Raw genomic sequence first — 13,180 nt, forward strand, 5'->3', positions numbered from 1 at the left:
ACACCCCCAATATATGTATATTTATATAAAGTTCTAGTATTTTCTTCCCGCACCCCAATGGATTGTCTTGCGCACACCCCACTTTGGAGACCACTGCTATAGTCAGTGAGCCCGTGCTACCTTTGTTGTTTTATACAAGTGCATTCGTGACTGATTGACTAAGGTCTGCACAGCACATCCATTGTTTATTCTTCCCCTGTCCTCATCCCTTCCCCTTCATATGGTTTCTCCTCCTCCTTCCAGGTCACACCTAATATTGAGGGCTAGTTTCCGATACATTTACACCTGTGGAATAGCACCTTTTCAGCAGATGGTCTCACTTGAAGTCATGCATGGAGTAAAGTGCTATTCAGTACCCATAACTGTATCAGAATACAGCCCTTTTGGATTGTAATCTCTTGGCAGTAGGGGTCATGCCTTACTATGGATCTTCTGTAGCTTCCAGCATACTCTGAGCAGAGGTGACCAACTTGTGGCACATACACCTCAAGCGACACCAACGGCCTCCATTAACAGCAGATCAGGGAAGAAACCAAGCAGCACAGTAGCAGAGAAGGCAGGAAGCAGAAAGCAGAGCAGCACATGGGGCAGGGAGTACAGGGAAGGAAGCAGAAAGCAGAGAGGCAGCTCAGGCAGAGAAGAGGATCAGAGTGGCATGGGGGGGCAGAGGGGGCAGGGGAGAAGGAAGACGGGCCAGGCTAATTTGTGGCATGCCTGCCAAAAAGGTCATCTCCCACTTTTTAACCATTTTCAAATGAAATACTACTCATGAGGAGCAGACTGTTTTATGCCTATCTTTATATCCCAAAGAGCAGAGCTTTGAATTACATTCCTTTGATTTTCAGACCTTTTCCTAATCCTAATCTTTCTTTAAACCCCATGTTTAGAAACACTTCTCAAGACATTATTAAAATGCTCTAAACGTGACTTTGAAAGAAAGTTTCCACTTACTGCTTCAAGTTGTTTCCAGCAAGTTTCAATATGCTGCTGTGCCTTTCGGCCTTCATGGAAGTGCTGTAAAGAAAAAAAAAAGATAGCATTTTGAACATTTAATTGAATACAGGAGCTGTAGAGAAACCAAAATTATTCTGGCAGCTGGGCTTTCTAGATCTACCAAACTGCTCAGGTGTAGAATAGCTACCTAATGTCTCAGCAGGCCACAGATGTGGATATGCATCAATTACAGAGGTTTCCTAGACAAAGTCTAATTAATCCTGTTAGCAATTCTATTTTATATTGTTAGGCTAGCTCTTAATTATTGGCTTCCCAACCTACCATCCCCACACAGTACTTCTACCTGAACAGGGTCTTTCTGGCTATTGACTGAACACTGCTTTTGAATTACATAAGACTTATTCTCTTGGATTGCTAGCACTGATAGTTCCTTCTGATTTTCAGATACAATATCAGCATGTGTTTTTCTTTTTTCCCCTTTACAGGCTTATGTTTGTGGCACCACCTGTCTTCCTCTATTTTGTTCTGAAATTAATCTCCCTGGAAAATTGAGTTCATATAAAATGTTATTATGTACCTTAGGCCATCATAGAAATTTTGAAGCATGAAGCAGCTATCTACTAAGCGACATGTCCAGTAAAAATGCTTTAAGAACATCCAAGTTGTGTTGAGTGAAAATATGTCTTCTTGAATACACCTTTCTTCATCATAGTTAGCTTTAAATTATACCTCTTGGCACTTACGGACTGCTCTTCCTCTGGTTATCTAACACGTTTCATAAAGATGGTTATTCTTATTGTCTATTTGTGGGTGGGGTAGGTGAGGCACAGCAGAAGGCTGTGGTCACCTAGTGAGTCAGTGGCAAAACTACAAACAGAACCCGTGCATTGTCTTTGCAACCCCCTTTTTAGAAGCTGGACCCCGCTCACACATTTCCTAACTCCTTGCCAAAACAAACTTCCAAGTGCAATCTGCTGACAGGCAAAGAGATGCCTTCAAACGGTACTATTTTATTTCCAGTTGAGAATGGGGAATAGGGATGGTACATTCATTTCAATGCAGCCACATGGCAAACTCAGAGGCAAGGTGTTTGACCCTGGCAGGTGCACAGCACTTCCCTACATGGACTTTGGTATATATTGTCAGTGACTAAGACCAAGCAAAATGATACGCATAACACCATGTGCTGTTGCATATAAACCAACTGACCAGGTTCAAAAGAGATTTCCCCAAGGGCACATGATTCCAGTTTCCTGCCCCTTCCTCTGAAGCAACTGACACTTGCCGGAGTCTTGAGAAACAGGATACTGGACTAAACACATCACTGACACTTCCTAGCTGTTCCTCTGATACCATCAAACCAGCTGGCTGCATCATACAAGGGATGCAAAAATAAACCAATAAAACCAAATTTATGGTGGCCTTCAGGTAGAGAGATGAACATGCACTGTTCTGAGGTACCGGGGTGCTCCTCTGAAGTGAATCATAGCAGCACTGTACAATTTTAGCATTCTGGCAGAGTTCATCTCCAAGCTAGAATCCCCAGAGCAGAGGAGAGCACCATAACTTCAGTAACGCTTTTAATTATAGGAACGTGCAGCGTCCGAGTCAGGCTGCCATCGTCCTACCTATAGAGAATACTTCAATGTGAGGCAGCTCAGCCATAAAAGGCAATGCAGCTGAAAAGCTGGCAGCGCTACAACTCCAAAGAACCCATTGTTTTTCCATTAACTCTGATGAGACTCAGGCTATTCTAACTCTCACCTACCACAGTTTGCTTCTGTGTCATGCATACTTGCTGAAGCATGACATTACAAAAACATGCTGCTAGAGAAAATAACTCCATGTGATCCAAGTTCCTTATCTTGACTCGCATTTGCTTTACACATCTCTCTCTAGGTCCTTGTGTTACTGTGCTGAGGAGGTATGGAGTCCTCCACCTCCCTCCCCCGCACACCCCAACATGAATTATGAAATGCTCCTACTTTTGTCCTAATTCTGCATGTAAAGTTTAGCAAAAAAGGCCTCAAACTATTGCAGTTTATCTCCATTTCCTTTTTGAGCATACTCTCTATACAGAGAGATATGGGAAAGACCTCAGCTACACTGAGGTTGATAACCGCACTGGGTTGCTTTCTTCATACTGCATTTCCTGATTGTCGCTATCCTTTGTAAATGGCTATTGCTCTTCTTGCCTTCCCAACCTGTAGATTCAGTGTGCTGCATGGAGGAAGTTGATTCTACACTAGGCTGTCGCTCAGAGCCAGAGGTACTGGCAGTGCTTTCCAAACCCCCCTTTTTTGCACAAGACAGAGGATTTAATAGAATATAATTTCATTTATTGGCTGGAGATACTCCTGCAGACAAAAGGAAAGGGAAACAAAGCAACAGAACAACTGCAAGACCTCATTTTTTTTTAACATCTAGAATCTCTGTTCAATCAACAGAACTCTGAAATTTTGTACAATCCAAAAAACCTTCTGTTAGGTTGATGTTACTTGTGAAACCAAACTCCAAACTGCCATAACTGCACAAGCCAAGAACTGCAACATGAGCAGGTACCAATCTCTTCAGATGCCACTATATTTTGAGAGAAGCTCATTTTATAGGAATGGAGAAATGAGATGCTATGATGAGCATCTGTAGGGATTATGAAAGTAATGAGACCAAGGAAGAATATTAATCAGGATGCAGAGTTAAAGTTAGATGATTTCTAGAGCACTGAATTTCAGTATGCCACTAATTTATTGTATCATTGCAGTTTCAAATCCTGAATGGCACTTTTCGTCCAGCTATTCTTTAAATGCATTTGTGACACAACAGGCCTTGGAGCACTTTTGTCTTTATCAACAAAAGCATGTTTGTGCATGATGACAAATGTAAAGTATTTTGAGACCATGTTTTTATTTCTGCAATCTTTTTTCTTGTATTCTGCTTCTTATATTCTCAGGAAGAATTAGTCATTTCTCCTGCCAAAAGTTTTATTTTTAATCAAAAGTAAATAATAATAGCACAGAGCACTTTTCAGTCTCAAAGCATTTTAGAAGACAGTTAAGTACCATTAGCCTCGTTTTACAGATAAGGAAAACAACACATAGAGCAATGAAGTAACTTGCCCAGAACCAGATGGCAAGCTTGTGGCAGAGCTAAAACTAGAACCCAGGGCTCCTGCCTGCCACACCCAGTTACAACTCACTGCATCACTTTGCCTGCAGCCAATTCACTTTCTTAACCCATATCTACAAGCAGAAAGTCCATTTCATATTCTCTCCTTTGGATTTACATCTTTGGAAAAAAAAATAACTGTTATTCTAGTGATCATTTCTGAAGTTTCAAGGCAGTGCTGTCAATGTAAGGTTTTTAAAACCCAAATCAGAGATTCCTATTAACTGATTATTCCCTAATGTATGTGTTCAGCACATATGAAAAAGACAAACAAGTCAGGAAATCACATAGAAAACCTCCCCCTCTAATTATTCACACTGATTTCTGCAGCTGAGTCACACTGATGTGTTTGTTTAAGCAGTTCATAAATAAAGAATGCAGCATTCCCTTCAGAGTGTGAGTGTTCAAATCCAGCCTTCAGCAGACATTTTATTTTAGAAATGAAGAGTAGGGTTGTAAGTAGGATGCAGCGACTCGCATGCCCAGTCTGAAATACATTTGGACACGGATAGCAGTGATGTGAACTATTGTTTTTGTGCTTCACCTTCCCCAGGAAGCTTCCTGATGGTATCTACACCAGCACAAACATACAAAAAGAAGCTGCATCAAGAACTGGATCAGCGATGACTCAATATCATTACAACCCCCCACCTTCCCCCCAAAAAAACCCAAAAACCCAAATGTAATGGACTACAGAGAAAAATCTTTTAACAGAAAAAAACACAAAAAGAAGCCTTAAAACAAAGCACTAATCTTGCTGGGTATTGATTATGTCATGGTACTACAGAACTGTCAGAGCTTATGGGTCAACTCTTTATTCACATGAGAAGTCCATGTGTAGAAATGTTACAAGAAAGCTATTTATTGTGAAGTTAATATTTCATTGTTAAGGTTGATCAGTCTCCTATTTCCCCAAACTACTTTTTCAAGTCTTTAATTTAAGGTCTAGATTTGCTATTAGCCACTTTGCCAGCCTTTGCTGGAAAAAAATACTTCACAATATCAGACCTATAAAACAGATGAAAAGCCAAGGTACCCTAAACATAACAGTGGGGTGTCCGTGATCATTGCTGTTTACAGGAGAAAGGATGCATCCAAATCAAAATTGTAGTATGTACATTATACCCAACTTGAAACTAGAGCAAATGACTGCTGTACAAGGTACAGAATACTACAAAATTCAGACCCGTTATCACCTGATAGCTGTTAATATCGCAAGATGGCCTGTGTGAATGCAGAAGAAGCTTGATTCAAGTACACCCAAAGTCAATGAGAAAGCTTCCACTGGGCACATTGGTATTAAGCCTCTGCACAAGTTAGGGCAGGATGAAGAAAACGCTTTCCATACCCTTCCCACTCACATCCAAGTACCAGGCAGAGTCTAACCCTACACAGACTCTGCTTATTTAGTCTTGCAGAGGAAAGCCACACAATATAAGACAGAACACAACGGAAGCCTAATGGACATTAGGCTCAACTGAATAGATAAAAGATGGTCTAATCCTTTAAGCATTGTCTAATCCAGTAAAATAAGAGAAAACACTACAGAAGTAACCAATGGCAGTAAACTCACAAGGAACAGGAAGACACTCTTTCCCCATCATGATAAAACACTGCATAATTGATCAGAGTTAGCACGGCAGGAGGAGCAGTCTCTTCTGACCTGTCAAGAACTGGCCATCACTTGACTCGATAGATCAATGATCTAAGCTAGTTTGGTAAACCCTGTGATTGAAGTTTTGAGTGACCCTGCGAGAACTTCTGGACCCAGATATGTTTTCAGCTTAGGAGGAATTCTCTTAGATGAAAACACTGAAAAGTAACTTAACCTGTATTACTTTAAAAAAAAACAAAAATCACATCTCAGCTCGGGTGAAAAGATACTGACCTTCTGTTTGACAGTGCTAACACCAAATTAACCACTGTAATTATTACTTTTGTTACTAGCATCACCCACAATGAAGCATCCTCCTTGCATTCAGTTCCCATCTCAAATTAGCTTATGATGCCAGACAGCATCACCCACTTTCAGGCATTTAAAACAAACACTTCCCCGCTTTCTCCCACAGTGCTCTACAGCAGTGGGTTTGTTGATCCATTTTTTCAAGTTTGCTCCATTTTTAAAGTTTATTTGTGACCCACTTTTGGGTTGTGGCTATGAGTGGAGAAACACTGCTCTGCAAGGTTGGGAAGAGCTCCCCGTAAACACTGTTAAAGGCATGCCTTTTTTCCTGTATCAAATCCCTCCACAAAAGTCTCCTTTGCTACTACACCTACAAAATACTCGACAATGAGGCCACTGGAGTGATGAGGCCACTGCCTATCAAACTGACCACATGGGCTCACGGTTTCTTTGTACTCTGATCTTTCTATCTGCCTTGCCTTACACTTACAATGTAAGATTTTTAGGGCAGGGATTCTATTTTTGCTCTGTGCTTGAAGTGCCACAGTGGCCTGCTCTTTGACATTGGCTCCTAAGTACTCTGGGAACAGCACTGGCAATAATGAACATTCAACGGTTCTAAAAACACACACCATAGTTAGCACAGCCAGTGGTAAGTTTCTAAAATAAGGCCTGGGAGACTGTCCAAAAACGCATCTGGGATTGCAAATTTCAGCATGGTCATAGCTGCCCTGCTCCCTTTCGCTAGCTGTGCCTGCTCTGATTTCTGGGGCAAGAATTTCACCCAAATCCTACGATGACTGGAAGCAGCCAGTCTGCTCCAAAAGATCCCATCATTGCTAACAGGTTGGAAATTGTTTTTAAACTTCCCTAACATAGACATGGCTTTACTTTCTCCAGGGGTAGTAGAAGGCGCTGGCAGGAAAACTTGGGGGAAGATGTTACCTCAATGTGACCTTCTGTTGGCCCGTTTGAGGTCACAAGCAATCAAGCAAGTTGTGTTCCCAATTCTCTGAGGGAGAACAATGCCATTGTGCAATATCGTTGAGAAAGAAGCGTCAGATTGGTGTGTAATTCTAAATGAATGGCTCATCTAAGACGCACAGGATGTTAGTGAGATAAGAACAGACCTACTTGTGCTATATTAAAAATTGATCAAGTGAAACATTTTACTTGTGAAAGGTTGTGACAAAACAGCCTCAGTTGTCCCATAGAAAACAAACAGCGATTGTCCCCATGGGTCAAGTTCCAGCTTTGTTTATAGGAGAAGGAGATGGTGAAGTAATCTGGCAAAGCAGTTATGTTTATCCTTGACTGATTTACATGCACATGCAAGGACTTGCAAATGAAGTGACGTGCAAGGCCCTCTCCATTTTCTACATGGTCCCTTAATATCTTCAGTTAATATCTTCAACTGGCACAACATATTAAGCAGTTGCTTTTATCCTGTTTTTAAACATTTGCTGTTTATTATGCCAAACGGAACAAGACGCATACTGTATATACTTGATCCTAAGATGAGGTTCCCCACCCCCACTTAACATGAGGGGGAGAAGCCCCCCATTTTGCAATCAAATATGGGGAAGGTGGGAGGAGGTGGATGCTATGGCTTAGACTCCAGGCCCTGCCTGGGGCCAGGGCTATAAGCCAAAGCTGCTGCCTGCTCCCTACCTCCCTGCCACCCGCTATCTCCCCACTACAGCCTCTTCCCCCTATATCCCACCCCACACAGCCTCTGCTCCCCGACACTTACCTTTGCTCTAGTGGCAGGATCTGTCCGTGCTGTAGCCTGGGGCACTAAGCACAGTCCCATCCCTACCCCGTAGCAGTGGCGTACAGCCCAAATGGCTGCTACAGCAGCTGGGCTGGGGCCATAACTTAAGTGTCCCAGGCTAGAATGGGAACAGAGCAAAGCTAGGAGGGAGAAGTGGGGAGCAGAGGCTGGGGGAGGAAGAGCAGAGGCAGAGGGAAAAGTGGGTCCTGAGGCTGCAGGGGGGACAGGCAAGAGGCAGAGGTGGCAGGCACAAACAGGAGGCAATCTGCTTGACCTCCCCACACCACCCGCCCCACCCTGCAGCAGTGTGTGGGGGGATGAATTTCAAATGACCCCTCAATAAAATTAGATTTTATACAGTGAAAATTATAACAGCTTTATAAGTTTTCCATGGATAGAATCTAAATACTGGGGGCTTGTCTTGAATTTGAATAAATATAGTATTATTGTAGTTAGTATCAACAGAACACCAGGAACTCAACAATTCATCTTTCAGGTCAAAAGTTCTCCCTACTCTTGTTATAAGCAATACCCAACTATTATAATAGAAAGGTATTAGAAAGTAATTACATTTCTGTTTTCTCAGTTTAATTTGTGCGTTTGACAGAACTCTGAGCCTTTTCTCCTCTGACCTGCAAACCTCAGAGGCAGGAAATGCTGCCTCTCGGGAGGAAAGCTTGCTTCCAAGAATAGTAATACGCTTTGAGTTCTTATCTCTCTCATTTGTAACAACAGTAATGTAAGCAAGACAACCCAGAAAACAGTATCATGAAATGCAGGACACTATTTACATATGTTTATTTATATGCTGTTTTTTGGACTGGTAATTTAATATTATTCTTTCAGATCATCTTTAAAGCAACTGTCACTATCTCTAGCATCTAACCAATCAATAGATCTCCTTTGAAGGTAGATTTTATGAGTGTTTAACTAAACCACATCCTGTCTCCCTCTGAAGCATAACAGAATAAGGGAATCATGATTACAGCTCAAAGAATATAGGCTTAATGCTCCAGAAGGGGGGTGCATAAGTAGCTGGACAGGGCTACTGAGATGTGTAATCCAGGGCTACCACAGACAGACAAAGAAGAGCTGAGCTCAAGTTTGAGTAGTAATATTTATAGCAATTTGACATTTTAAGCTACGCACTAAAGTTGCAGAGACCTTGTACAGTAGATCGTCTCTTAACTAAATTCCACATTCTGGCAGTGTCCTGTCACCCAAAACAGAGTGATTTTCTCTCTGGCATCCAGGTACGGGAAGGTGGGTAGCACTGGGACAGCTGAAGGAGGGCAGAGGAGCAAAAGTAATTTGTCACAGAGTGCTTGCAGTTTTAGTAGGCGATACAGGTTTGGGGTTGTAGAGCAGTTGTAACAGAGCCGATGGGAATGGTGGGGACTGGAACTGATGGGTTTTGGTGTTGAGGGGGATATGGAAGTGAAAGGAGGATGGGCAGGAGGTAGATGAGATAGGAAACTGGAGCACTTCAGTCCTGCAGTGCAGCAGCAGAACGCCACAGGGGCAGAGCTTCAGGGACCCTGGCAGTGCCCAACTGCACTGGCCTGCTCTTTGAGTGGCACTGCTAAACCATCTGGCTTTGTGGAAGTGAGCCAGGTATCAATATTATCAGGAGAGCTGGCCATGGAAACTTTGCACTCAGAGATGGGTATCCCAGACTGCTTGGGGAATGTATGTCCACATCCCTGAGTCCTATTCATTTATTTTAAAGTTAAACACATGCTGAAGTGCTCTGCTGGGTCAGGGCCAAGGTGCTCAGCAGCTTGCAGATTCCTCAGTGGTATACTGTAGAAGTTGCTCACAAAGCCACAATAACTGCACTAATACTTCAAAAAAATGGATGTTTGGGGCTTTAACAGCCCTAGAATAAACAATGGGATTCCAGACCCTATTTCTTCTGGCTTCCAGCAAGCACTCTGTCCCTCTGTCTTTTTGCTAAAAAAGGTCCGTTCTACACAGAAAGACAGAGTCATGGCAAAACATCCCTCATTTACAAAAACTGTCACATGAATCTGCCAGTGACAGACATAACGATTTTTCCCAAATCTTCCAGTCATCAGAAAAGAAAGAGAAACCTCAACTCATGTAATTTCCATTATTTTAAAATACCGAAATCCTTTGAAACATGAACTTTCATTTCTAGCCAGGAGAACTTTTACAATCTTTTCTCTAATGCCTGATGAAGGGTGTTTGTGCCTGAAAGCTTGCAATTAAAGAATTTTTTTTTACAAAAACCTTGTTGGCCTAATGAAAGATATCATAAGGTATCATATTTTTTCTTCCTTACATTTACCTCTCCATCTTTCTCTTTGCTATTACTTACCTTGGTCAGAGTACCATTAGTTTTGCAAAGTATATTAAGATGCAGGTTGCATAAAAGATATCAAGAATATAATATTGTTTTGTATTAGTACATAACATACTTGTTTAGCCCAAAAGAACTTTCAATAAATGACCGGGTATTTTCATTCCATTAATGAATGGCTCCTCTGCAGCTTTTACCTGACAATGTAACCCTTACTGCCTCCCCCCCTTTTTTAGGTAAGCCTTTTAGTTTGCCTTATTTTTTAAATTTCAAAGTCTGAAATTTGGATCCAAAACCTGTGTCCATATATCATGGGGGCAGTACAGGCTAAGTGACTGGGCCCAGGAGACACGTGTTCGTTCTGCCACTGAGCTGCTGTGTCACCTTGCCACATCATTCTCTGCTCTGTACCTCAGTCTCCCTGAGTCTGTCTGGCCCACTACATTGTAAACATGTGAAGGAAGGCATCTTCAAGCATGTGTCCATACAGCACCTAGCACAATGGTGATGGGGTCACAGTTGAGACTTACAAGCAGCATCATAATACAAATAATGCACATATGAGCATGCAAAAGCCACCAGACACTCTTCCAGGGTGAGATTCTGCTACCCTTTCCCACACCTGTGTAGCATGTGGCTCCAAGAGAAGTGGGATTATCTGCAGAGTGAGATACTAGTCAATGCAAATGAAGGGGAAGGAATCCTCTGCACAATTTACTGGGTCTCACTAGGACTACTTAGTCCATTAGATGAGAATGAGAAATATGCTCAAAGCAGAATGCAGGTGACAAAAAAAACAAGGTTCACTTAACTTCACTGCCAACCACATCCATGTTTCACAGAAGATAACCTTTGTCTGATTCTTCAGACAGTTCCCTCATGATCAATCAGAGCTCATGCAGCAAGGCATGTAAAGGACTCGTCAAAAACAAAGTGGCCAGGACTCCTCTCCGAGGTCGAAACCAGGCCAGAGAAAGTGCAAGGAATCCGTCTTCTCACCAAGAAGCTTCAAGGCCACTGCCAGGCTCATCTTCCATTTTGGATCAGCTGCCTTTCCCGAGCAGCAGCCATCGCATCCACAACATGCTATCTATGCAGACGTTAAGGATAGCTTTCAGAGTAGTCAAGCCCAACACCTTTTCAAACAGCACAAGCATGAGGCTCCCGGATGGAGCCTAGCACACAACACGCACCTTGATTTGTTGGGAGGCAGGGTGGGTGGGGAGAAGGTAGAAGAGAAGGGGTGGGGTGGGTGCAGGTACTTTGCTGGTGAATTTCCCCTAAACAAGGAGGAGAAAGCAAGCACAATTCACTGTGGTTTTCCACAGGTGTGAATCCATTTCAATCAATGGAGTTATCCCCACACAGAACAGGGGGTAGTAGCAGCAGTGCACCACACCCTGGGTGTGTAAGGGTTGTGCATGACTGCCTCCGCCATCACAATCAATTGACTGTCACATGTAGTCATCATTAAAACTAAAAGCCCTGTTTCATCTTCCAGGTGCTCTGGAAATATGAGTTAATACACACTTACAGCTCTTACATGGCCCCCCATGCCCACAGTACCTGAGTGCCTCACAACATTGTGATGAATTTATACACAAAACCCCCCTGTGAAGAAGGGGAGTGTGGTTACTCCTACTTTCTAGATAAGGAAGTGAGACAGCAAGCAGTCTAAGGGTCAGATTTTAAAATGGTATTGGTACATCCATCTCCAGTTGAAGTCACTGGGAGCTATGCTTTAAAAATAAAGATTAAAAATGGCCCTCAGTCAACAACAGCTCAAAACTATGCCTGCACTTACTGTGCCAGCAATGCCCTCAAACACAGTGCACCTCTCCATGCAGGGTACCGCTGGACACTGAAACCGTAGAGTCTTGTTTGCAAGTGCCAAGGGGAAGCTAACTGGCACAGCTGGGAGACCCTTCTAAACCACACAGCTGAAGGACAGTGCTAATCAGACTGCTCCAATACAGCTATCCTATGTCTGGTGGTGGAGGCAACCCCCGTGGAACAGCACGTTTGAGCACGCCACCATCGGGTACAATATATCTACAGTACAGACACACCTCAAGTTCTCCCAGGTTCTAGTCTAGTCCCCTAACCACAGGATCCTCCTTTATTTTTAATAGCTTGGAATTTTAATAACTTAAAACATATGAGTTATATATATATTTATATAAAAAAGCGGGCAGGAGGACCTTCCCAGCAGTACTTTTGCAAATCATAAGCCTTCGTTAGTGAATATCATTAGCAGTTTTGCTGGAATATCAAACCTCTGTGATATTTATCACACCAGTCTTCCCCTCCTACAGAGCCCAGTATGAATGATCCATTATTGATGTTTTACAGCAAGAAACAGAGACTATGTCTGAAAAGAGCCTGAAGGAAAAAACAGCTTGATTTTCAACACCGCTCATCAACACTAAATCTGTAGAAATCAGGCACGGACTCACAGTTCGGGTATTTTGCATTCATGAGACAACTACATACTAACAACGCTGGAGCACAGTCGCCCTTTGCTAAACGCTGAAAGTTACCATCGAAAGCAAGTAAATTTACTGTCACATACTGTCTGCTCTTTGTTTACTGCCATTAGGAACTATCAATAAGCTGAATGTGGTATCTGAGCTGTGGTTCTGCATTAAGCCTTGCTAGAATGCCACTTACATGGCTTATTTTTTCACTCCCATGTCAGATAATTACAGTATATCTACTTGACATTTCTGCAACACTATTTGCAGGACAGATAAATTACCTTACTCATAAGAAACTCACCAAATCTCTCTTTCCTTTTGCTTAAAATAACCAACAGAAGCAGATTCCAGCTGGCTTACCTTAATTAGGTGACAAGAACCTACTTGTGCACAAAAGAATTTTTTTTCAGTTTAAGCTGAAACATCAGAAGCAACAGACAAACATGAGACAGCAAGCTTCCTCCTTTGACTTGACATACTCTTTTCTTCCCAATTCTTCATTCCTTCTAAGCACTTTTTGAGCCATCAACGCAACCTGCCATGACTCCAGCAACAACGGGTAATTTTATACAATGCTCTGGGAA

At 42.4% G+C, this 13,180-nt stretch overlaps 1 protein-coding gene across 12 annotated transcripts in view; it reads right to left on the bottom strand.

The window, feature by feature from the left end:
- The window catches only part of FNBP1 (formin binding protein 1), a 113,599-nt gene that overhangs the window by 62,295 nt on the left and 38,124 nt on the right, over positions 1-13,180 (bottom strand). For all 12 annotated transcript variants that reach the window (XM_019540786.1, XM_019540790.1, XM_019540787.1 and 9 more), the window contains exon 5: positions 952-1,014. In XM_019540786.1, coding sequence (XP_019396331.1) covers positions 952-1,014 — 63 coding nt within the window. The remainder of the gene's footprint in view (positions 1-951; positions 1,015-13,180) is intronic.

Source organism: Crocodylus porosus, unplaced genomic scaffold (genome assembly GCF_001723895.1).
Source record: "Crocodylus porosus isolate Cpor-Errol unplaced genomic scaffold, CroPor_comp1, whole genome shotgun sequence".
NCBI lineage: Eukaryota > Metazoa > Chordata > Crocodylia > Crocodylidae > Crocodylus > Crocodylus porosus.